This window comes from Centruroides vittatus, unplaced genomic scaffold, assembly GCF_030686945.1.
Source record: "Centruroides vittatus isolate TY-2023 unplaced genomic scaffold, ASM3068694v2 contig_1078, whole genome shotgun sequence".
NCBI lineage: Eukaryota > Metazoa > Arthropoda > Arachnida > Scorpiones > Buthidae > Centruroides > Centruroides vittatus.
Window position 1 is genome coordinate 559,321 of NW_027120693.1, and position 26,643 is coordinate 585,963.

Below are 26,643 nucleotides of genomic sequence, written 5' to 3' on the forward strand. Positions count from 1 at the left end.
TTCTGCTACTTAAACGAGTTTTAATGCGAAAAATTGTGTAGTAATAAGCCGTGTAATTATGTATCGCGCGTGTTATCGATCGAAGTGAGGCACAGACTTTATTATCTTATCGAATTTACAGACGTCGGATGTAATTCCGTTTCCGAAATTAGGTAGGAATTCGCTTCCATTTTCTAGAAATTCGTTTATTTCGGGTGGTTTTCGTAAAATGTGGGATGTAGAAAGCGCCGAATTTGTTCGTTAATGGGTAGGAGAATTAGTGTTGTTGCTGTGTTCGGTGGTGATGATGAAGGGGTGAGCGGTTCCAAGCGAATATGTTGGATGTTTTCTGTTTCGAGATCCTGTTTTTATTGATGCTCAATCACCTTAGACACTAGTGCAATTACTAGAAGACAATTGCTTGAAGGATGCTCCCTCGTCGGGAGCGAGAGAGGAGGATGTAGATGAAGTAGGAGACGGTTGAAAGCGCGAGAAGGAATTGCACGTTTTACTTAATGACGATGATTTTGATAACGTCTTCGTGTATCTTTAAAGCCATTCTCTCAATTTTGATGCAAAAATTCGTCATATCTTACGTTTTCCGCCCTCTTCATTATGGTAAAACCCACTCGAAACTTTAAAAGAATGGATGAATTTTTAATTATTTAGTAAGAAAATTAACTAGAAACAAATTTTATTATTTATCATTTACAATATTTCAAGTAAAACTGAGATCTGCGGGTATATAAGTGCAGAGAATAACAGGAAACACGTCACTGTACAGCACGAAATTTAGCTGCAGTGCCCCAACAGATATTAATTCAACTCTTGGCATTGATCTTGGAATATTTAGTAACAAAGACTCATCAATCCACGTGTTACGCGCGTTATTTAACACAGAAACATTTTAAAATCCGTCGAATTCTCGGTGACGTATCGATCTAAAAATTCCTTCTTCCCGTACAAGATTTCGATCATGAAAATACAAAAGAGGAGGAGGGGGAAAAAACTCAAAATATAAATGGAAAGAATCTTCGCTTTCTCACGAAACAGCTTAATATTTATAATGCGTGACGTTAGAGAATTGGTCGCTCAAGTAACATTTAGTTAATGGAAGTAAAACCCCCTCCCCTCTGTGCCCTTTCTTGGAATCTCTATCAAAAATCGAAAGTGTCTGCGTCGAAATTATCATCATCCTGACGAATAGGAGCGTCGTTTCTACCCTCCTGTTGCCTGTTTGCGGTTCCATCGTGCGCTCTTGATGGCCAAGGTTGGTTGTTATTCTTCTCTCTTCCCGGTTTGTACACGTAAACCGGGGTGTTGTTCGAGTTGTGAATGGATGGTTGGAGCGTGTGATCACCTGCAACGAATAAAAGATTAAATTTCTGAACTTCTCTAGCAGCGGAATGGCGCTAAATTGCCACTCTTGCTGCTTCCGCAACAGTCTTAACTACTTTAGGATAGTTTGCGCACCTAATTTTAGTAGGAACTGGTAAATTTATAGTTGGAGAGTAAGTAAACTTTGTTGGAATCTATGTAAACAACATCAATAGCCTCTAGGATTCTGTAAATGTCATATAGAAAGTACATCAAACCGCTGCAACGCGAGTGAATGATGGCAGTGAAAATCGATATTGACTATTTTAATGTGTCCGAAAATATCTATAGAGGATGTAAGGTCGAATCGTTCCGCTACTGGGATGTAGAGCGAGAAAAACCATATATATATATATATATATATATATACACGCAGATAAATTCTACCACCAGAACGAAAATTCGATCCTAGATAACTCCAAAAATTGCCAAAGTTCGAACTTTTTCAGTTGAAAATGTCTGTGTGTGTTGGAAAAACGAGTCTTATGCGGTTTTTTTAATGCTCTTCGTGCGTATAAGTCCGAATATTTATCGAATCCACCGCTCTTGCCTGCTCTTTAATGGTTTCTAGATGCTTCAGCGTGCATCGAGATGTAGATCTTTAATCGAGTTACCTTCTGGAGGCGATTGTTTATCTTAAAACGTAGCCTCTTGCAGCAAGTGTTTGCACATTTGCTAACAAGATTATGAATAAAATCTCTTTTTAGTCTCGTCTTCTCTTGTGAGAAAAGCATTTTTTTTTTTTTTTTTTTTTTTGGATTCTTAAGCTGTGTTCCTTTTTCTAGACTTATCGATTCTGATGGAAAACGAGTGGTGGAGTTGAAAGGGAAAGCGTGGAGTTCCGCATCACTAAACTAATTTTAGTAAATATTCTTTCTGGAAATAGGAGGCTTGGCACAAAACGGGCTTCATCCTCCTCCTCTTGATGATCATCTCTTCAAGATTTATCCATGGAGGGAATGTTAAAATGGACTCGAATATTTAAACAATTACGTCCGTGCCTTCCATTTAATAAATGGATTTTTATTGATGCTCGAGTGTCTCCTCTTCGTCTCTGTTTTATATTAAATGTAGTTTCAAATTCTTCTCTCGAATGAACATTTTTTTTCAATTTTTTTTCTATCAGATTCCTCCACAATTACACTGCATTTGCAGCACTCTCGAGCGAAAATGGAAAAAGTGTGTGATGACAAGAGAAGACGAGTCGTCGCTTCATTGACGTCACTGCTGTCTCCAACAGATGACAATCGATGAGCAATGGCAGACGAAGAGGAGGAGAAGACTTAATGGAGCCGTAATTAATGCGCAAATTAACTTTGCTCTAACAATTTGCAGCTGAATCGGCAGTTTTATCCATTTGTCCCTGATGGAAACAACTCGAGATTGTTCACGATAAAGGTAACGAACACTAAAAGAATCCCTTATCGCTCTTATATGGTGACTAAACTTTATTATATTCCTGGAAATATTAGACAAAGACTCTTAGAAATTTAAGAAGTATCGACGATATTCCTCTTTAGAAAAGTGGAAAGATAAACTGAAGGGGATCGTCTTTAACTGTTTAAGCGTGATAAACTGGATTTGCGTATGGTTTGATAACACTATCTCCGTGTTAAATCGCGTAGTATTTCCATTTTGAAGCGGGTTTGAGCCTTTGAATTTATATATCTATACGTTTTTTTCAGTTTATCTTACTCGTAAGAGGAGTCAGAGTTCGATTTCTAGCTTAATTCCGATGATCCGTAAGAAAGAAACCGTGTTGAAGAAGGTCGAACATCTTATTGCATGGGAAATATCGTTACGATAACATATAAGATAGGAGAGATAAATGTATCTACCTTTCAGTAATTGGTGCCTAGAATAGAATTGACTAGGCACAGTTCTACATAGAGGATCCTCTGCATCCTTGGACATTCTTCTGCTGGATCTCATCTGAATCTTCGGTAGCCATACTTCATCCAAGTCGAAATCGAATCCTGAACGGATAATGCTTATCAAAATATGGCAGGAGGAGGAGGAGGATATCCATGGCACTTACCTGTTGGTATGGATCGTCGCTTGATATGGCCCAATCTCTTCTGTTCTGTTCCTGAGGGGTGTGAAGAATCGGAAGCTGAAAAAAATAAAATGTTCTGATCGAAATGAGACGAACAGTAGATTGCCATTAATGGGTACAAAGAACTGAGAGCTTTAATTTGATAAAATTGGCCTGATTGTCTTCCAGTTAGAGCAGACTATCGGATTCGAGCGAGCAATGGATACGTCAGGTCCTGTTCCTCACCATCCGGTATCCCTCCTTTGTTTGCCACAATGGGTATAGAAAAAACGCCCTTAGTACTTACACGACAGAACGAGTAAAAGGGGTGATTATTAGATTTAATTTTATTGCGTATTTAATAAATTTTTATATGCTTGGTCCTGTAGACCGATGCCATCTTAATGAATGAATTGATCAAACCGCCAAACACTAGTAAAGTCGCGGGTTCGCGTGGAGTTTTTCCGGTTTTCTTCGTGTGTACAACACCTAAATACGGGTCGGTTTTCCGTAGAAAGTCCTTTCGAGAGGCTTCTCCCTTGGCAAATCGCCCATGTTTTGCGTTGCCACATCTTATCTAACCAAGCTACTTTATCTTCAATCTTAATTCAATTTAAACTTGCCAAAAATCCATTACTAATCGTCTTGGACACGATCTAGATTGGAGGAATAAGCATTGATGAAACGCTTTCTTTTTAGCAAAAATTACTGAACATTACATTGATTTTGGAGATGAACTCTCTTAATGTGCCAAGAATTTGAATTTACTTTCAGTTCAATTACAAGAGATGATTTTGTAATTGAACTGAAAGCCGTTATTCAGCAATTAACATCTGTTCTGGCAGAATGCCGCCATTTTGGCACGATTCTTTCCACTCTAAGTGTATTAAGAGGGCTTCATTAATCATATGTGTTTACGGGTTTGGTGGCCCGCAGTTGGTGAGAGAAGGTGCTTGACATGTCAAGATTTCCCCAGTGATAGGCTTTTCACGCCTCTGCCTCCATTTTGTTACTTTAACAGTTAGATTATTGTTTTGCGTGTAGAAATTTCTTTAAAGTGGGGAAACCCCTGCTTCAACTTTTTATCGTGGGCAACATATCACTTTGGCATTATAATTCACACGAATAAATCATAAGGAAAGATTATATTATGAAATATTAAATGTTCTTACTCTAAATGATTTAATAATGGTGCAGGGAAAAACCGTCCTTGGCTGTGCAAAAGTTAAATTGCAACACGTTAAACAAATTTAGTAATGCTAAAATTACGATTTTTTTCCGAGAAGGGAGAACAAAGAATCTGAAATTTCAAGTGATTTTATGAAATTTTCAATTATGCACGCTAAACTCGAACAACTCGGCAACTGACACTGCAATTGCACTTCTTTGAATTTTTTCTAAATTTATATTTTGTTATAAATTGCATTAAATTCTTTTTACTTATTTTCTAGTGTTTTTCCCCTGTAAATAAGGGGCGAATTGACTTCAGAGGAGGACAATTACTTGCCTTAATGGTGTTGTAGATGCGCGACATTCAGCTGGAGAACAACTAAGCGTCCTGGAAATTTGAATTTTAAACGTCATCAGCGATGGAAGTTATTCTAGAATTATTGTATTGCATAATAGACTCACTTTCGATGAAAGGAGCAGCAGACAAAGAGGACGTTTCGTCTGTCTATCTTTCGAAAAGGGATGGATACCATCCCTGGAACAGGAAGGCGCCGAGCAGGAAAGCTTGTAGTACAATAGAAACGACTTAAAGGAAGCGACAGGATGAGAACCAATACAATCTTTATATAAAACGTCAACAATAATGGCGCGAGAGAGTGGTTAGAGGTATCTCGCACAGGATGACCTTTTGACATTTTCTACATTTTCGCTCCAAAGAATTTGCCTCGCTAGAAATTGTTTAGAAAAATAATTTAGAGCAAAAGCGAAAGTTTCCACACGTTTCGGTTGGCAACGAGTGTTATCGTTAATTTGATCGATCCGTTGCTTGGTTACGGTGATTCTGAAGTAACTGAATTTACAATAGGGAATTGAATATCAACTGTGAAATATACCCCGTCGACGTTTCTGTTCGCAGGGGGAAGTTTTTAAATCCGAGTATTTTTAAATTCTACGTTTCTACTTACCGATCCTCGAGTGTCCTTCTTGCTCTTTGGGTTTCATGAAACAATGGAGACGAGGTGTTTGTATCCGATAGTCGTTTGCATGACGATAGAAATTGGCTTTTTGAATACAGACCCGTTAAGTGAACCTGTCGTTCGATGACACCGAGGGGGGATTCGTGGGCGCCATCTGGCGATGTAAATGAAAAGCGCTGATGGCACGCTTTGTGTTCTGCATTCCCCGAGCAACAGTCCTTGTTTACTGTTCTAAAATATAAGCAGTTAATTGATGCGTGTGATCGAATTGCCCTTCCTGTGCAGTTGCAGCTCGTGGGTACCGTATTATTTTCGTGTAATTGCTTATAATGGTTGATTTGCTGCTCTTGTAATTCTTAATTGCTATTATTATCGATTGTTTCTGTGTAAAATAAAGTTTTGTATAGGTGAATTTGATTCGGTTTATGATCCGGTAGTGTTACTAGTTCGCTTTTTTATGATGTGTTCACGCTCTATAACCATTTTCATAATGGTCCTTTTTTCTTGTTAAGTAGTTGAATGCTTCAGTTGCTTGTACTGAAGTTACATAACGGATCCAACGATCGATGTGCTCTTATTGAATCGATTGTGCTTGTATCTTAAAAACACCAAAATATTTACAGAAATTAGAATGATTTTACACGGAGAACTCGAGGAGCAATCGATTCTTTATGCAAATTATCAATTTCTCCTGCTGTATGAAAAATGTACCATTGGATTACAATCTGAGAAAACAATATTTCTTCAGAGAGTTGCAGTTAACAGCAATGGATCTTGTTAAAGAATTTCATCGGGGTTGAACTTGTTGAGGCCCTTCCTCACTAATTTGTGACAGAAAAACGCGAGGCCTCGAGCTATATACTCATAACGCGAGAATAAGCTGTAGCTTATCTAGCTTATGTGGAAATCTGGCTCTAGATTTAAAGAAAATTCGAGATGTTTTTTGGAAATATCGAAAAATTGAATCGAACACCCAGCGTACCGATATGCCTATCAAAATATTGATTTATTCCTCTTTGAAAAATCTTTTCGATGTTTTATTTCTCTTATGACTCGAAAGAAATGATAGAGATTGCTGCCACTCGATGACAGTTTATATATGAGATTTTTGACTGAAATATTTGTTTTTCGAATCAAATATTTTTTAACGCTTCCATTTTTCTGTAACGTTCACACTGACTTAAGTTAAAGAAAACAATTTGTAACCTATCGATCCTGCCAGCGAGCCAAAGTGACAAATCAATGAGTTTCTTTTGCAGTTCTCGAAAACATAATATTACAACTTTCCAACAAATTAAGTTTCTTTCTTCTGTATCAAACGCAACTTTTCACATACTTTAAAGGTCAGACATACTACATATCTTACAAATATTTAATTGTACCATTCTTTAATTACATTGTAAGATAATATAATATGCATAAAAACACTAGAATGCAGTTGGGTGGTTTTTTTTTCTTTTAAAATTAACATACCAATTTAAAAACAAACTTGAATTTTCTTCCGATCATCATCGACTGTGACGTAATAATTGAAAATGATGTGACAACTGTATTAAGGCGTGTAGAAGGATCAAGTAGACTAATCCGCCATTCTGTGTTTGAAACTGTTTATGAAATTTTGTGGCACTCCTATGATATTTTTCTGGCACATCAGCTGAGAGCTGCTGTAAAACTGTATTAACGAAAGTAGTGCCACCTGTAATGCCGCTGATATGAATTTATAATACATATTGGAGTCGGGATGGCTTCTTTTTATTCAACACTCTTCCGTGTGAGCACTGAGAGGACTTCTTTCGCATGTTCATGGGTTTATGCAGCCACAATGGGAGTGACGAGCAGTGACGTAGTGAGGGGGTGCAAGGGGGTGTATCAAATGGTCTCCAAGACAAACTATGTGTTTCTGGAAGGGGGACGGGGCGCAAATAAAGTGTCGTGTCTCAGGCGCCAGTTATGTTCGCTGCGCCACTGGACAAGAGGAGAATGAGATTCAACATATCCGCGATAGAATCCTGCCCACGAGAAATTCTTTAGATTCACGAGTTAAACTTCAACTAGGGTCCCTGTAGCAGCAAGCTTTGGGGACCCTGACGCCTTTATCGTTTCATTATCTGGTTGTTAAATGGTAAAGATTTTTTTATCGGTTCCGCATTAAAAATCTAACACTTGAATTGTGATTTGAATGTTGGAGTTTTGAAGGCTTTGTGATCAGTTAGCTCTCTTATTTTATAAATTGTAAATGAATATTGATTTATCATTCTTCTATTTCAAATAGAAAGATCCATGGATATATGGCCTCGGACATCTTAGGATTTCTTCAGTTTATCCAAGGTCATTAAAAAAGTCTCATTGAGGATCCTACATTAATTTATTTTGAGGTGTGCTTTTTGTTAAGTGCTTTACTTCATTGCAAATACATACAAACTTTATTTAGAATATAATAGTTATTTTAAGAATAAATGTCTCGATTTTTCTTGGTGTACCAGAGAATAGAGAGAGAGTACATTTTCCATGCCAGCTGTATTGTAGTGATTGCAAGCTCTATTTTTTGGGTATGATTTGAGGATATCCAAAAGATAATTTCTTTGGATAATAACGCCCACCAGTTACTGAGTAGTTAAAAACCAGCAAACATTGGAAGTTGGTCGTGGGTTCGCGCCTCGCCAGCGGTCCGGTTAGGTGGAGTTTTTCAGGTTTTTTTCATGTTAGCATCACCTAAGTAGAGGCCACTTTCCCATAAAACACCTCCTGGAAGATCGCCCATGTGACGCGTTGCCATATGCTAATAAAACCAATCTTTGGATAACCAATTTGTCAGAAATAGAAAAAGTTTACTGAATTTTCTCAAGGATGATGTGCACATTTATAGAAACATTATAGTTAGTTTCATTCTTTTCGATTATATATATTAAGATTAAAAGAGTCATCCATCATCTCTTATGCTTTTGTAAGAAGAAACCTAGTATTTATATAAACTAAATTATTAGAGAATTGCGTTTTGAACGTTCCATGCAACCCGTTATTGCTTTTGCTTTAGTATTTAGTTCATGACGACATGCTTGTCCCGCTTTGAGGTTGGCCAATATGAGCCACATCTAATCATGAGTTCGTATTCAATGTGGATCGAATTCTCGAGGTGACTTTTTCAATTAAAATTTCATGATATTCTTTAAAAAAGCTGCTGCTGTTACATTATACAATAAATAAATTTATTTTATTGTATAATGTTTAACAAGCAATTCCTGCATTAAAATGAGTGATTCAGCAATAAAATGAAAAATACACATGATGATATTGATTCAGTATGGCGGTCATTTGTTACTATTTATTAGTTGCTACTTTTGTTTCAAAATTGCGCATAATTATAATTTTAAAATATACAACATTTACAATGTAATCAGATAATGACGATTAAGAATAAAAATTGACAGTGAATTTAGACAATCTTACAGACGAAGAGACTGACAGGACAATCATTGGCGATTTTTTAAAAGCGAACTGAAGGTGACTTAATGCCACATTTTAAAATTCTTTTATTTTAATATAATCGCTTGGAGTCGCTGCTGCAGCTTAGCAGGAGCGACATCAAGCGGTTGGTCATAGCAGCAGCGACCTCAAGTGGTTGATTATAGCAGTAGCAGCGATCCCGAGCGGAAGATTGATTCCGAAATTAAATTGTAATGTACTTAACACAGAAAATACTTTTATATTTATGTTTGATAACGTACAGTACATTTGAGGAAAATATAGACACTTGTAAATATATTTAGGAAATAAATCGAAATTTGGATGGAAAATCCTAACGAATTTAATCAATAATAAATTATATGCGATTTTAACCACTTCTATATATTTAAAGTCGAGTCCCTTCAGGAGAGAGTCCCATTTTTCACATTAGGGTCTTGTAGATTAATATTAAATTGACAACGGTCGATGCCGCTTCAGTATACAGTGCCGCATTCTGCATTTATATTACTTGATTGGAAAACTCGAATTTATCAAGTCTAAATTGCTGTAGATCGATGCAAAATTCCAATTTTCCAACCCGCCTTTAGCTACGAATTTACAGTGTACAAATGTACTGGTAAATTCGCCATTGGCAAACCGGTTATGAACGTCGATATATTGGTAAACACGGGCGATTTATCGAGCGATATTCACGTTTGTTATACAAATATTAATACAATAGTTCATTAGGTAAAACTAACGACGCCATTATTAAGCAGAAGAGAGATGTTGGTGTCTCAGGGAAGCATTCGTTTGCCAAACCACTTTCTTGATGATGTCAATGATTGCTAATTATTTGACTTCATCAGGACTTATTAAAGTGAAGAAACCAAACAGATGTTTGGTTCCTCCTCTTTAGGAAGTCGCTCTCAAAAAACAAATCTAAGAACAACTTGCAAGAACGTTTTGTGCTACGGAACAGCTTCAAAACAATTGTGTGATTCGGTGTCAGAATTTTTGGATGCTGATTTTTTTTTAAAGAACTCAAAATTGCATTGAAAATAAACTCAAAATAAATATTTTTTGTATAATTTTATTCTATTATTGCATGATCATCAATGGTCTTGCACCACGCAACTGTAATCTTCACTCAAATGGTTCAATTTCGAATTTTTGAGAGATTTTTTTTCAAATTTAAAAACTTTATTGCGTTTTTTACAATTTCATTAAATACATAAGAACCTCCGAAAACTGCCACCTCTAAACAGAGGACATTTCTGGAATATTTTTTAACAAAACTTTAAAGAATTGCCATTGTTTGTGTGTTTCCATCAATGGCCGGTGTTCGGAGGTTTGGTTTTACTTTCCTGGCTCTATTATATATAAAAGACGGTAAGTATGGCGATCGGTCAAAAAAATGACTCCCAAGATGTTTACATTTTTGGACTCTGAACACCATGAAACGTCCAGAAATGCCAAAAAAACGGGTTTTCTATATGTACGGATGTTTCCATGAGGGCACCACTTTATTCGCTCGTTTTGAACTTTAATAACTCCTGCGCATTTTGTCGAAATATTACGAGATTTTGCAGGGGGATTTGATGCTATTAAATTTCAGCGGTAAAGGTCGAGGGCGTGAGAGATAAAGTGGTATCTCGAGTGGGCTCGAACTCAACGAAGATTTTACTCATTAGCATTTACAATTTTCTTTTATAAAACTCGTCCCTACTCTCCAAATTAAACTTTTTTCCGTTTTATAATAAATATATTAAAAGTTTTTAAAATAAAATATCGTAATATTTGGTGCCACGCGCAGTTTTAAACGATATTGCCGGGAAAGTTAATCAACTAGTTCTTGCATTTTTTTTTTTTTTTTTTTTTTTTAACTCTAGGAATGCTAGATGCAGACTTTTTTGAATTTACACAATTGAAATGCTTAAAACAACGCTAAAACACATCACTCCATAATTGTTTAGAAGCATCTAAACAATTACTTTTTACGTTTCACCCCTTACAACTAAATTTATTTAAAAGAAATTACATAATTGCACCCAAAAAAAGCTTCAAAACAACCAACTTTACTCTTGGTTATTCACGAAAAAATCCATTTTATCGTGAAGTTTTTTGACAGGTGGTGATATTGATTTTGATAGATTGTATCAAAGTTTATATATATATATATATATATATATATATATATATATATATATATATATATACACATAAAAGCTGAACCGGTTTAGAGAATTTACACCCCTGTACGATAATAGAATTTTAAGCGAGTTTATCGAAAAAATTCGTAGAAAAATATAATTTTGTTTTTTTAATTTGGGGAGGGAAGACGTTTAATTTCATCTTGAGTGACCTGGTTTTGCTCCCTCTAATATGCTCCGTAAATACTAGCCGCTTCTAACAAAACAAATTGATTTTTTCTATCCAATAAAGCAAACGTTTGTAGAAGAGTAAAATAATTTTATTTTTATGAGAGAACAATTTAAAGATGATATTTTTTTTCTTTCTTTCTTTTTTTTATTATTTATTCGTAGAGATTTCCATTTTATTAATACTTCCTCGCATCATTTGCAACTGGCATCGCTCCTATTGAACTTGGTTTAATGTGATATGGATCGATGTAACTAAATAATGTTGTTGTCTGTCCGTCACGCTCGCTATCTTATACGTCGTCGTGCCAGCTGATCAGTAATTGCTACTGGCTAAGATGAAGTATTGGTTTATAGAGCGTGACGGACAGATATTTCTTGACAAATTTCATTTTTACTTTCCCGGCTGCCAAAGAATTAGTGTAGGGCAGTAGTAGTAATTGGACGAAGTTTGATTTCCCCCTATTAAGGAGCCCTGAAATAAAAAAACCCTTACAAAACTTTGTCTCTCAGTTTTGCATTAAGTTTCAGCACTGGATGAACCAAAAATTTTGAAAGTTGGCAAGTTATTTCTATGTACGGGTGCCACTTCTCTGGGCGGTCAACCGTGCTGCCACCTCTGTAGCCATATATATGCCAGAGAGGTGGCAGCACTGATGGAGCATCCAGAGAGATGGCACCACCACGCACAGTACATTTGAATCCACAACAGAATATGTTTACTCGAAAGCCGCCTCAATAACCCATTATTTCACGTAATTATAAAAATGGGCTAAAAGATCTTGGAAGAAATGTGAAAGGTCACAGATTTAACGCTATGTAGAAGAACAATAAGGGAAAAGTAAAATAACGTAGTCTTATAAATAAAATTTGACAGCTCTTATGATATATGAAATAATAAAACGGAAATATATTTAGATTTATTTTTAATATCATAAATAAATCTTTAAAACATGAGACATAAATAAGCAAATTTAAATTTGACCCGTTTGTAAGAACTGGAATAAAACTATTGGAGTTTCAAATTCCACGTCGTTGAATTGATGTCAGATTCAAAATGGCTGCTATTCTTCTCGGCTGTTCTTGCTCATGAGACCAATTGAAGGATTTGCTTTTTTTTTATGTAACTTTACTTAACATATATAATATTCAAGTGTGAAAAAGTAGTCCAATTACAGCACCCAGTGATGTAACACATTCATTAAGAACATCCAATTGTTTACAATTTCAACCAATAAGAACCCATTTTAGTTTACACAAAAACACTCCCTAAAAATAACAATTTTAATGTTTGTCTGCATATATTTTTAACATTAATTAATTTATGTTCAGTTTACCGAGATATTTTTAGGGCGGTTACACACACATTACGCCATTTATTGAATACCATTGAATTACTAGTACTGTACTATAATAATATGCGGGTGTTAAATAAGTTTCGGGCTACTCTATGAAAACGAGTGAAACTGAATAAAATTTATATACATTGAGCCGTGTTATAGATTATGATGTTTCCTTTTGAAGCAGTGAAACAAAATGGCGGCTGCATAATGGGGTTAAATGAATTTAGAAAGAGAAATCTCAATTGGCGTTGGGATATTTTATAACCGATTTCATCGTTATAAAATAGTAATTTAAATTCAAAATTTGAAATTTTGTTCGATTTCGGCTTGATAATGGAATTTCTTCAACGAATTCGTTAACAATGTATCGCGTTGTGTTTTTTGGGATTATCGCTTTGGTAATTTGCATAAATTATCAGCGATACCCTTCAGCTCTAAGTGATGTATATAGAATCAAGTCATTCGCTTCTCTTAACGTATCTACATTCATTCCTTATAAAAACAGCATGCGACACGTGAAACTGAAATTCTCAATTGAGCAGAAATTCCTTAAATTTAACCTGAAAATGGATGATTCTTTCTTCTCTGTAGCAGCAAAAGTGTACGTGCATTCGGAACAGGAAACCGTAAAGTTGTATCTTAGAAACATGCCATCTGCATCCATATTCGTAAGAACATCCTCTTATCAACCAATCATTTACGGGTATTTTGTAAATGGTGTGTTCATTGGAAGTTTTCAAGATGGCGGTGAAGTTTATTACTTAGAACCAAACTATTACCATAAACAATTTTCCGGTATGCAAAAGGAAGTTATCGCTTATAGCCTTAAGTCAGTTGTTATTTACAACACTGATACTGATGGTAAAAGAATTTGCCAGGAAGAATTGGAAGTAAATCAATTGCGAACCAACAAGGAAAGTGATATTCTTTACGATTATTCTTCGAATATTTTAGCAAATGATGAAAAGTTAGTTAAATTTTTTACTATTAATGAGTAACTGGTGCATCAGGATGCGGGCATAAACATTACAAAATTTGAGTAGATCCGAAAAATTACTAATGGAAAAGAATTGTTCTGAAAGAGGACATTTTTGAAAGTCGAAATAGAGAAAATGTCCTCTATATGAAATCCAAAAGAAGATACGTTTCCATTTTGGAATGGCGCAGTAGTAACCTGCTGGATAATACCACTGCAGTGGTTAAAGCATCTGCACACTAGGCAATTGCTGGGGTTTCATGCACTCACAGACTAGAATTTAACACAAATTTTTGGATCACCAACCGGTTGTGTAGGTAGGACCCAATGCACCGCTTTGCTCAGGGGTCTGTAATGCTGTTAAGACGGCCTTGAACCACTGAACACTTATAGTTGGTCACGGGTTGGCGCCTGACAATGGGCTGGCCACGTAGTTTTCCGGGTTTCTTCATGTGTCTGACACGTAAATAGGAGCCAGTTTCCCATTGACAGCCTTCCCTAGAGGCACTCTTCCTTCAGCAGATTGTTCTGTTATCCCATTACTTCACTCCATGTCATTTTGTATACTATATAACTCTACATTAGATGCTACACGGGTTCTTTAGCATAATTTTCGATTGTTACACTGGAATGATCTTTTTACCAGTTAACATTTGGCATTTATGTTCAAGATATTTTGTTTATGCCTCGTCCTGTAAACCAAACCAAATATTTTTTACACAAAATTTTCTTTTTCAGATCTCGGTTGAGTTGTTCTTTAGAGCTTTTAGCAGATTACACGTTCTTCAATTATATGAACAACGATCTCAATAGAACCATTTCAGAAATGCTGTATCACGTTATGAATGCCCAAATCATCTTCCAAAATGTAGATGCAGATGGTGATGGAAAACCGGACGGGATCGGATTCAATGTAGAAATGATTACAATTTTAGAAAGTGAAAACATCCGTCATCCTATACAAAATATAAAAACAAATGATTATAAGGAATTTCTGGAACATCTATCTAAATATCACCATCCTTATTGCATGTCGATCTATTTTTGTCACAGAGATTTCTGGAACGAATCGGGTTGTGCCATAACAGGAATTACTGATGGAATCTGTTCCGAGTCTTCAAACAGTTCGAAGAGAAACGGTGTGATATTTGTTTCAAATCTTGAAAGAAATAGCGTAGTGCCGCGATTTCGAGTGTCTTCTGACTTAGTTCATCAATTTGGACACGCTTTCGGATGTTCCGACGATCCTGTGATCTGTAGACCTGGCGATTTCAACGACTTGAATGGAAATTATATTATGCATCCCGATGTACCTTATGGATCATATCCAAATAATTTCAAGTTTTCAGCTTGTTGTTTGAAATCTTTGAGGCATACTCTTAAAGCAAAAGGTAAGAACGCGGATCATTTTCTAAATTCTGACCATTCTGTACATCATTGCAATGTGATATACTAAAATCCATTGTGTAAAACAGATCATTGTTTGAAGAAACTCGAGAAATCGACGTGTGGAAATGGTGTCATTGAAGAAGGAGAAACGTGTGATTGTAATGAATCTGTTAGTAATTGCAAGTGTTGCAACCCTAAAGGATCTCCATACGAGTGTACTCTAAGGAGGAATGCTCAATGCTTTCCTGGATTATCAAAATGTTGCGACGATTCTTGCAAAATTGGTTCAAAAACGAACATGACATGTTTTAGTAATAAAACCTGTTTTAACGCTTCCAGTACGTGTCGTGGAGATTCGCCATTCTGTCCAACTTCTCCTGAGCCTGATGGATCACCTTGTTTTGGAACTTCACGGACCTGCCGCGATGGTAAATGCATCAGTAACATTTGCGAAGATAATGGTTTAGAATTATGTGAATGTAAGTCTATTCGTTGGGAATGTCACATATGTTGCAAGAGCCCAAACACTTCATGTCTCAGTGGTCAACGTTTCAATTTTTTCACTCCTGATCGTCAGTTATATTTGAAACAAGAAGGCTCGTTATGTGGCAATAATTTTGGAAAATGTTTAAGGCGAGTAAACTAATATTCATATTCAAATGCAGGGTAGAATTACAGGTTATAACAAGCGCTTTTCTTATTTTTGTAGCAATGGAAGGTGCCTGACAAAAAGATCCTATGGTCTATGGTTTTATATTTTTCCATTTCCGTTTCTTTTGCTATTTTTAATTTGTTTTGTATTCTTGCGTTACACTGGGAAGAAACGTTATTATGAAAGTCAGTTGTCTGGTAAATCAAGGAGAAAGAAAACATGATTTATAAGGATTCAAATTAAGGAGGAATATCTACGTGATTCTCCTAAATGATAGCTTTTCGAAATAACTGAAGCACTCCTGGAAATCTTCAGAAAGCTTTGAAGGCCTTCAGAAACGTTTTTGTTCCTCGAAGCAGTTTTATAAATTACTTCTAAACACTAGAAATGTTTTGAAGAGCAAAATGTTTTCAATATGTAAGATTTCAAAAACTTGATCAATCTTTCGGAAGACTCAGATTTCCAAAATTTACAGAAATATGAATCGTGCTGAAGAGCTTTCAGAAGATTAATTTGAAAATCAAGTCAATACTTATACTGCAAAAAAACTATTGTAAAATCGGTAACATTATTGAATAAATAAATTTATCTTTAAATAATTGAAATAACGCAGAAATTCAATAGTTTGCTTTATTGTTTACGGCAACGTGACACATGGGGTTATATCTGTCGAGGATCACCCTTATGGAAAACTGACTCCTATTTAGGAATTGCAAAAGTGAAGAAAAGCCGGAAAACTCCACGTGGCCGGCCGGTTGGTGAGGCGCGAACCCACGACCAACTACCAGTGTGCAGTGCTTTTATCCACTTGGCTACTGGTGGGCTCCGCATTCACTGGTAGCGCTTGCCTATGTTAAGATTCAAAAACTTGTACTATCATTTTTGGCTTTCACAGCTTTGTAGACACTATGAGGTCCTTTTCATACCCGGCCAAGCCGGTAATGGGTGATGAAGGATGGAGCCTGATATTTGATTTGGTTTGATAAAATGTAGTAACATGCAACATATGGGCGATACTCCAAGAGAAGATGCCTCCAAGATGGTGGTAGGGATGTGAATCATTAGAATCTGGATTTAAATCGGGTGATTTTGAACCACTTGCGGAATGTGAAATTGCTGCTTAAGCCACAATGGCAAAACTAGGGTCGAGACTGTAGATTGGTGGTAAGGAGGTTAAGGCGTCAGGCTTCTGCTGTAGAGAACCCGCAGTCGAATCCGGTCCACCAAAACCTTTCAGCCACCCTATTGTAGGTCTGTCCGGAATGAGTATAGTGAGAAGAACCTGTGTAGTAATACAAGGTGGGTGAAAAGATGTAAAAAATGGAGAAAGAAGGGTCAGGTCTTTGATTCTTGAATACACTCATAATTTTCATTGACCCATAAACGGCAGATTCGGGTGTTTTTTGGTGTTTTTCCTTTTGTTTTAAGGCCCTAAGAAATGGAGTAAAAAAGCTTTTCCATATTTAGATTTGCAAATTAATTTATAATAATTCCACGTGATTTCATATTGTAATAATACACGATTAATACTATGAAGCTGACGGCCGGACGGCCGAGCGGTAAAGGTGGCAGCCTACCGCTCTGGGAGACCCGGGATCGAATCCGAACGGGTCGAATAATCCCCAGGAAGTTTTCGGGGGTGGTCCGTTCGGATATGTCGGGCCCCGTCCCTCACCACCCGGTCGCCCCATTGTGGGCCTGGCCGAACCCATAATGGGCCTACTAAAAGAGGCCCTCTTAGTGCCCACAGGGCGGAAAGAGTTAAAAAAAAAATACTATGAAGCTAACAATGCCTCCAACAATAGAACGTCTTTGTATATCTTGACAGAAAATAAGGTAAGTTGCTGTTTCTCACACACAATGCAGTGTAATTTAGCGATCACTTGGCTTCTCTTCATCTTAGTTGATACGCGTATACATTTCGCGTTTCGGGCCTAATACGCCCCTCTTCAGTCAACTAAAGTTGTTAAAAACAAAGATTTTTACATACAATACATTTTAAAAACCGTTACATACTTTTTTTGTTTTTAACTCTTTCCGCCCTGTGGGCACTAAGAGGGCCTCTTTTAGTAGGCCCATTAGGGGTTCGGCCAGGCCCACAATAGGGCGACCGGGTGGTGAGGGACGGGGCCCGACATATCCGAACGGACCACCCCCGAAAAATTCCTGGGGATTATTCGACCCGTTCGGATTCGATCCCGGGTCCCCCAGAGCGGTAGGCTGCCACCTTTACCGCTCGGCCTTCCGGCCGTCTGACCGTTACATACTATACTTTAAAAAAGAGATACAAATCAATCATCTTACAGGCATACCTTTTTTTTATCACGGATTCCGTAAACTGTATGAGGTTTCATGCATACGTAACATGTATGTAACTTACATTCATACACTTGCATATCTGCTTTAACAATTATATAACATTAACTATTTTTTGATTGTGACGTTATATTCAATTTTCTAAGGTTATTGTCAAAGGCCATGAAAAAGAGGATCCAGAATAAAGATAAATTAAAAATGCCTTGTGTCTAGTAGTGAATGACACCTAGTAGTAGTAATGCACCTAATAGTGAAGAAAAAAGGCAATAAAAGGAAGACACGATCTCGGAGTACAGTACATAGCCATGAAAAACTGTTAAAGGTATTGACTTTTAAATTTTATCCAAAAAAGACTAATTAACACATGGGAAGAAAAATTAACAACCCAATTACTACTACGAGTAAAACACGAATTTAAAAGTCAAATATGTAACCTTTCCATATATTAGAGGATTATATGAAGAAAATTAACATAAAATTAGCACCAAATTACGAAAAATTATTGACCAGGATCAAAGCTAGACTATCCACAAAATCAAGAATACAACCAATAGAAGAAATGAAAAATGTAGTTTATCAAATTCCGTGTACAGTACAGTATATGCAGTACTAATAAAGTTTATATAGGAGAAACGAAAAGACGGATGAAAACAAGACTTAAAGAACATGTAGCAGATCTTAAATACCATAGACTTAACTCAGCATTTCTTGATCACTGTACAATAAACAATTGCAACATCGATCAAAATAATATAAAAATTCTACATAAAGAACCAGAAACATATAATAGAAAATTTAAAGAAGGCGTTGAAATCTTCAAAAGCCAAAATAGTATAAATAAATATCCAAGTGTAAAAATAAACGAAAATTGGCTTAAAAAATATTATGAAAATTAATACATCTTAAATGATAACCTTTAATAGTTTTTCATGGCTTTTGACAATAACCTTAGAAAATTGAATATGATGTCATATTGACCGACTCCCGCGAAAGGATATGCTAATGAGCATTATCATGTAAGAAACGTAACAGTATACTCCCACCTTTTTTTTATGATTCAACCAAAAACAACAAAATGGATTATTCAAGGTGTGTCAGAAGTGAATATAATGTCATAATCAAAAAATAGTTAATGTTATATAATTGTTAAAGCAGATATGCGAGTGTATGAATGTAAGTTACGTATGCATGAAACCTCATACAGTTTACGGAATCCGTGATAAAAAAAAAGGTATGCTTGTAAGATGATTGATTTGTATCTCTTTTTTAAAGTATAGTATGTAACGGTTTTTTAAATGTATTGTATGTAAAAATCTTTGTTTTTAACAACTTTAGTTGACTGAAGAGGGGCGTATTAGGCCCGAAACGCGAAATGTATACGCGTATCAACTAAAATAAAGATGAAGGAAGCCAAGTGATCGCTAAATTACACTGCATTGTGTGTGAGAAACAATAGAAACACGACACGGTTTCAAGTTATCAAAAAGAAAAAAAGGTAAGTTGCATTTTGCTGATTATTTATATCGATATGTATCTCAGCATTCGGGCCTTCTTGATCCTCGGGACCCCAGAAACTTCTAACCCAACTAACACGGTTGTTACGCCATTGCGGATACGTCATACATTTTGGACTAGTGACCGGTGTCCGGGGAATTTTCAAATTGTTGTGAATGTCCAACATTTTAAGTTATTTTTGGAGGTGGGCGTGTTGATTTATTGAGTAAATTACACCAGTATTTGCTGTGTAAAATACACCACTATTTGCAGATTCACTGTGTAAATTTACTGACGTGTCCAACATAATATCCTAGCCCGAGTGGATGAAACCACCGAACACTGGCAGTTGGTAGTGGGTTCGTGACTCGCCAACGGGCCGACCAAGTTGAATTTTCCGGATTTTCTTTACGTTAGTAACATCTAAATAGAGGCCAGTTTCCCGTAAACTCCTCTGAAAGGTATTCTCCTTGACAGATCGCCCACGTGTTGCGTTGCACGGCAGCACGTTATATACATTCTAAGTAAAAATCCAATATAAGTATGTACGTAACCGACGCTATTTACATTTAATAAAAATATAAATTATATTTTTATTAAATTATATACATTTATACGATACACGATACATAATGGCGATCTGGCGAAGGGGTGTTTCCCGTGATGCCCCCTCGGGTCTTTTATAAGAAAATGGTCCCTATTTGGATGCTGTTAACGTGAAGAAAATCCGGGAAACTCCACGTGGCTCGGCCTGCTTGCCATGCACGAACCCGTGACCAGTGTTCGGTGGTTTCATTCACTCAGCCAAAGTGGGCATTAAAAATTTAAAGATGACTAAAATCATTAAATCAAATTAATCTGTGACGATTTTTATTTCCCCGGCTGTTTCATGTAACAGGAAAAGTATGGCAATTTGTCAAAAAATGACCCCCAAAATTTTTACATTTTTCAAAAACATTCGGGGTTAATTTCTATATGCTATATGTTAGTGTGTGGCACGATTTTGTTTACCCTCTTTGAAGCTTAATAACTCCCGTGCTTTATGTCGAAGATTTTTGAAATTTTGCAGGGATGTTTGTTTATTAGAGGGGTCGATACTACTAAATTTTGGTGGTTAAAAGTCGAGGGAATGAGGAGATAAAGGGGGTCGTGTGAATCTCCAGTAGGATCGGATTTAATGACTATTTTACTCGTTATTAGCATTTACAATTTTTTTTTTTTTTTATAAAACTCATCCTTACCCTCAAAATTAATTATAAAATAACAAAATCTTTAAAAATATAAAAAGTTTTTTGCTAAAATATGGTAACAGATGGCGCTACGTGCAGTTTTAAATGTCGCCGGGAAAGCTGAGCAACTCGTTGCTGGTTTATTCTTTATGCTTTTCACTCCCAAATATTCTTAACTTAATTTTTATCGTATTTTATACGAATTAAGGAATTTACCTTATTAAATATTTTAAAAAATTTATCGCCATCGATCATCATCTGACATTGCAACACCCCACAAACAATTTATTTTTGGTTCATGGATCATCGTGTAGATAAGAATATAGGAGGAGAAAGAAGAAAAATGAAAGAATTTATCTAAAACAACATCAAATTTTGTTCCCGTTTTAACGTTCTTTCTGTACGCGATACAATCACGATGTAACATTAAACGTCATCTAATTTGCATACGTTTTAATTCTATCGCTATTAGCCTTAATTAATATGCAAATTGATTTAGATAGTGATTACTAAGGTAATTTTCGAACTTAATTATATATACTCTATATATTTTTTAATTTAAACATAAAGGGTGGTCGGTTTTATGGAAGTGTAGCGCATTTCGGTTTGTATTTTTCCCGCGGAACGTTGGTGCGTATCGGTTTAGAAGCGTACAGACAGACAGGCAACCCTTCTATTATATATATATAAAATAAATTTTAAATTTCAAATAATTAGAACTCGCATTATATAAGTTATAACCAAATTTATAGTTATGCACTCTACTACTATACCCACGGCCCATATGGTCGCTCATTTCTCAGAAATTATAGGTAATAGATATGATTTCGATATGGCATCGAAATTTTTCCGTATTTAAATCTCAGACATTTTAATGGTGTATGGACTATAACGTTACATAGGCGGTCCTCTGCGATATTTATAATATGCACGTATTAGTAGACTAGTCGAAGTTATAAAAAAAAGATCGATGATTGGTGTAGGAGGAGTTACGCTGATTTCTGTCAATAGATACTACTATCGCTTATTTCTTAAAATAAAATATACGGTTTTCCTCCAATGATTTGAAAATTTTAGAGAATTTCCTTCATTTATTGAGGTATTTTTCATTTATTTGAGCGATTTTTAAGTTTTAAATGTGCTAATTTGCTTAAAACTGTCGTCGTTGATTAGGTTATAGAATCTTTTAATAGTTACATTACATATGCTTGCCCTGTGAATACTAAATGGGCCTTTTTGATTGTGGGTTCGACCGAACCCACAATGAAAAAGGCCCACTTAGATATAATAATAAAGAAATATACATATAGATGTATGAAATGTTTTGTTCTATTAAGGATTCCATCACAATGCATCTTTATTAAAATTGAAATATCCGCCATTTTGAGTGTAAAAAGTAGTAGGTCTTTGTAAATATAGAACGTCAGATAATACAACCAAACCTCCACATAATGGCCAATAGCGGGAATATAAAACATGGCCGTTTATTTTGTATGCATTTTATTCGCGGGCGTTTTTGAGAAGTTACTGAAAAAAAGACCTCTGTTTAGAGATGGCCGTTGATTGGAGAATCTGTGGTATTTATGTTTTAATGAAATTCCTAATAAAGAATATTCTTTCTACTGCACGTATCCATTCAAGAGTATCACTAGCGCCATTTTAGAATATAAAAAATGGCGTGTAAACACAGAACTTCGCATAATATTTAAACATTTAAGAATTTTTATTATTTTAAAAAGGAAATATTGCAAAATATCTTACAATTCTTAGACAATTGCTCTTATGTAGATGATAACAATACTATAATTGTTTGACGTGTCTTGCTTTATTTAATATTGCGTGATTGTCTTGCTGGTTGCCACTTGCTGCAAAATCTATTTATGTAAATATTATGCAAAACATTTATTTGTTCAATTATTTTTTCACATTTATTATCCGTATTTCCTTCAAAATCAATATTGTGTAAGTCAAATTAAATCCAACTCTGGTATAAAACCTCTGAACAATGGCCACATACAAGAAAAATAAAAAAAAATGGCCGTCGTCGGGAGTGGCCGTTCTCTGAAGGTTACTTTCGTATTCATTTTGTTTGACGTAGCTAAAAAAATGGCCGTTGTTTAGAGGTGGCCGTTATTGGAGGTTCGACTTTAATTTTATTTTTAAGTAAATTTAATGTATCTGTATATGTTCGCCATGTTTGTGTTCGATGCGCGCATCGCTTACCTCTCGTAACTTGTCGTCTCTTGCGTCAATACGCCTTCAACGTAAACAATAAGTCAAAACAATACAGAAGGAAATTTATAAATTTATTACGTAATATTTATACATTTACACATAATTTACTTAACTGCTAGTGTCTTGATTGCTTACAATTGACGTAATTTATTTTTTTAATTGATGTCGATTGCGATGCGACATTGAGACGCGCCGCGTATCGATTTTTGAAACAGATTAGTAGGAAACGTTGAACTAAAATTATTTTTTTTCGAAGGGGGAAAAATGATAAAGTAATTTTCGAGCGCGTGAGACAGACTGACATTCGGAAGTTGTGAACAAGTCAATTAATTAGCACGTGTCTTTTTTTTTTCTTGTATAAAAATACGCTGGAAACAAAGCGTCGTTCTGTGTATGCGCGTTTGTGACGCGACGCGACGTTCATTTCAATATGGCGACTCGCTGACGATGCCGAAAGGGTATCTGAAATTTTACGTTTATTTTAAAATATTCATTTATGTAAAATATCTTTTAAAATTTTTTGAATTTTTTAGTTATTTTATTTTGTATAAATTAAAACTATATATAGAAAGTTTAAATATTTAAAATTTATTTTTAATTTTATAAAATGTCAAATTTTGAAAAGCCACCAATTACAATAGACTTTAATTAATGATGCAGGTCACGTGAGCAGTGTTCCCGTTCATAAACAAGTGTGACCTCATTTATTACTTCATGTAAACTTTTTTTTTTATTTAAAACGAACCACAAAAATCTAAGAGAAAAAAAAAATGTGTTTTGTCCTATTAAGCCAAGGTTATCAATATCGAATCGTAGTGTTCTTCGCGTGCTGTACATTCGAAGAAATAGTTGTACAAAGACTACCTCAAATTCAAATTAACATTTTCAACCACGTAACAATACCCAAAAAGTCTTAGGACCAATGGAAGAATACTGTATGACGTAACAAATGAACTGTATACCGTGGGAGAATTTCGTATGTTTCGCCAATGAATGTACTGTACTGTACAGGTGCATGTGTACGTAAATTGCATCCATACACTGAAAATTATGCTTTTAATTAATATACTGTGTAAGTGTAAATATTCTATACAGAAATCCTCAGGCAAAAGAACTTGCACCTGTGTGTGTGTATACACACACACACAAAATTTATGTATGTTCAGTAATCTAACAGCACCATACAAAACTTTCACACCACTACACACAGGTTTGTAACATATGCAATGTTACATACCTTACATAAAGTAGGTATGTAGATACATACATGTCATATGAAACATACGTGGTGATATGTATGCATGTGAAGTATCTGTTCTGTAAACATAAACACTTCAAGGATACATTATTCGGAATGTACAGAATAAATTGCCTATATATAACTTAAAGTATGTCCGTTTGTCTAGCTGCATAATTGTGTTGAAAACGTACAGGACGGAACGTAAACATGGTCATTCGAACAAAGAAATTCACCTTAAAACTGCAGTCTGTGGATATTTAGTGTACAGTACAGTGCATAATTGAATGTGTCATATGATACATGAAGTAATTTTAATAGAATTTTTAATTATAATTAACTGTAAGGAGATTTTTTGAAACGTGTTTTACCGATGTAATTGTAATTAATTATACCAGACTGTCCTTGAACGAGTACTTCACGGGTGTTAAGTTATTTTAACCTTATTTTTCCTGTTTATATTTTTAGAATTAATATAAATTCCCTTATATTTATATAGTTTTCCACTTTAAACAAATAAATTTATGCAAAATTGTCTTATTTAATTATAAGACAAGTTTATGGAGTCATTTTAAACTCCTGTTTACATTCCTCCCTTTGACGATTCACCGCACTCTTTCTATCTTTTAACCTTGTTTTTTTTTCTTTGCATAATTTAATCGAAATTTTAGTTTTAAAAAAATGATTTATAACTAAAATAATTCACTTGTAAATGTGTTTAGCGAAAATTCAGGTGAGATGGCCTTAAGGAAAACATGCCCCACGTACTAAAATACCTGCATCGCATAGATAATTAGTAAAATTATAGATTTTTAGCGTAATTACAATATTACATGGTCTCTACAGGGGACGTTATATACAAGGGAGAATTGCCCCTTTGGGAAAAGATGGCCATTTAGTATTTTATACGGCATGGCTAATGAGCAAATATTTTATTTACGCATTAATAATGTTATGTGATGATCGTGTGTAAATGATAAACTAGTCATTAACTACCTTTCTATGACTAATTTAACCTGGGGCATCTTTCCAATTTAGTTCCTCTTTTTTGAATACATCCTACGTTCTGATGGACTTAACCATGTTTATAAGTCAGTAATTAAGTTTCAAGTCTATAAGAATTATGGCATGAAATCCTTACGTAAAGTGTATTGCATAGGGGAGAGATGCCTTTATGAGGAGAGATGCCAGTCAAGGTTTATAAACGTGCAAATATCGGTATGCCTAATGAATACAGCATAAGAAACACAGAAAATATTTCTCGATCATTATAAGACAGAGGCATCTCACCCTAGCCTCGGGTAAGATGCCCCAGGGCTTTATTTTAAGCCGTTTAATTCAGCTCACCTCAGGCACATCAGCTGGCTGATCTAAAACTACTTTTATGGTCCATAAGCTTGAAAAATTTTAATTTAATTGATTTTTATCCAAAAAAATCCAATCTATGGAAATCGATTAAACCTAGGAATTAATTAAATAAAAGTTTGAAAATTACCACCAAATTTTCTTCGAATTAATTAAAAAAAATCAAACTGTTAACTACGTACTCCAATTCTCGAGACACGCATCCGGGGGGGGATAACTTTGACGACGTCGTCATCACGGTCACGTGTTCCTTACTCATTCGACCTTGGATCAAATAAGCGCTATTCTGTGGCATTGGTTTTTTAAATTAACTTTCTTTTTTTCCTCCCTTTTTTTTGTGCCAAATTATCTCGTCTCACGAATAAACAATTGATGTGGGCATTACTTTTGAAATTTTTTATAAATTGGCGGCATTTATTCGAGGGCGAAAATTTCGTCAGGTGTGACGTTAAACCGAATTCAAATTCGTCAACTCACGCGACAATCCGACTTAATTTGTTTAATTAAGCTACGAAAATCATTCCATTAAACTGTGAAATACGAGGGCTTTCAATTGTTTATGAGGAGGAAATATCAGGGATATTTTCTGTTAAAATTTCAGTAGAAAATCCACCGTAAAATAGGCAACAAAGAGAAGAAAAAATCCGTTTCTCCCCAACTTACTCCCTCCTTCAATCAAATAGGCTTTAAGTATATACAATCGCTTGATGTGTCCAGATAATAGGTTTTTTTTTTCCTTAAAAAAAACTGTTTTTTCTGTAGTTTCTATTCAGTTATTTTGTATCCAGACCAACAGACGTACGCGTGCTTTAAATTGTGTCGTTGATATTGTATGACCTTCAGAAATTCAATTGTTTACGCTGGTTAAAAACTCTTTAAACAATATAATAAAATCAGGATACAATGTCTACAGTCTACAGAATTTAAATGATCCCTCTTCTCAATTATAATTAAAATACGTTTGACGTGTGTTATTTTACAGTGTGACGTAGGCTCGGACCAATACTTTTCTCATTATTCTTTACCTTTGGTGTCTTCCACAAT

General features: G+C 35.3%; 2 protein-coding genes across 2 annotated transcripts; one reads left to right on the forward strand and one right to left on the reverse strand.

Moving 5' to 3' along the window:
* Positions 1-656: 656 nt before the first annotated feature.
* LOC136973913 (uncharacterized) lies at positions 657-5,757 on the reverse strand. The gene is made up of 4 exons (XM_067268690.1): positions 5,527-5,757; positions 3,395-3,469; positions 3,195-3,332; positions 657-1,339 (listed from the first exon to the last, which is right to left on the reverse strand). Exons 1-4 carry the CDS (start codon positions 5,561-5,563, stop codon positions 1,137-1,139), a joined length of 453 nt encoding a protein of 150 aa, XP_067124791.1. The 5' UTR covers positions 5,564-5,757; the 3' UTR covers positions 657-1,136.
* Positions 5,758-13,006: 7,249 nt separating this feature from the next.
* LOC136973936 (disintegrin and metalloproteinase domain-containing protein 10-like) lies at positions 13,007-15,990 on the forward strand. The gene is made up of 3 exons (XM_067268710.1): positions 13,007-13,673; positions 14,421-15,073; positions 15,158-15,990. Exons 1-3 carry the CDS (start codon positions 13,069-13,071, stop codon positions 15,715-15,717), a joined length of 1,818 nt encoding a protein of 605 aa, XP_067124811.1. The 5' UTR covers positions 13,007-13,068; the 3' UTR covers positions 15,718-15,990.
* The last annotated feature ends 10,653 nt before the right edge of the window (positions 15,991-26,643 follow it).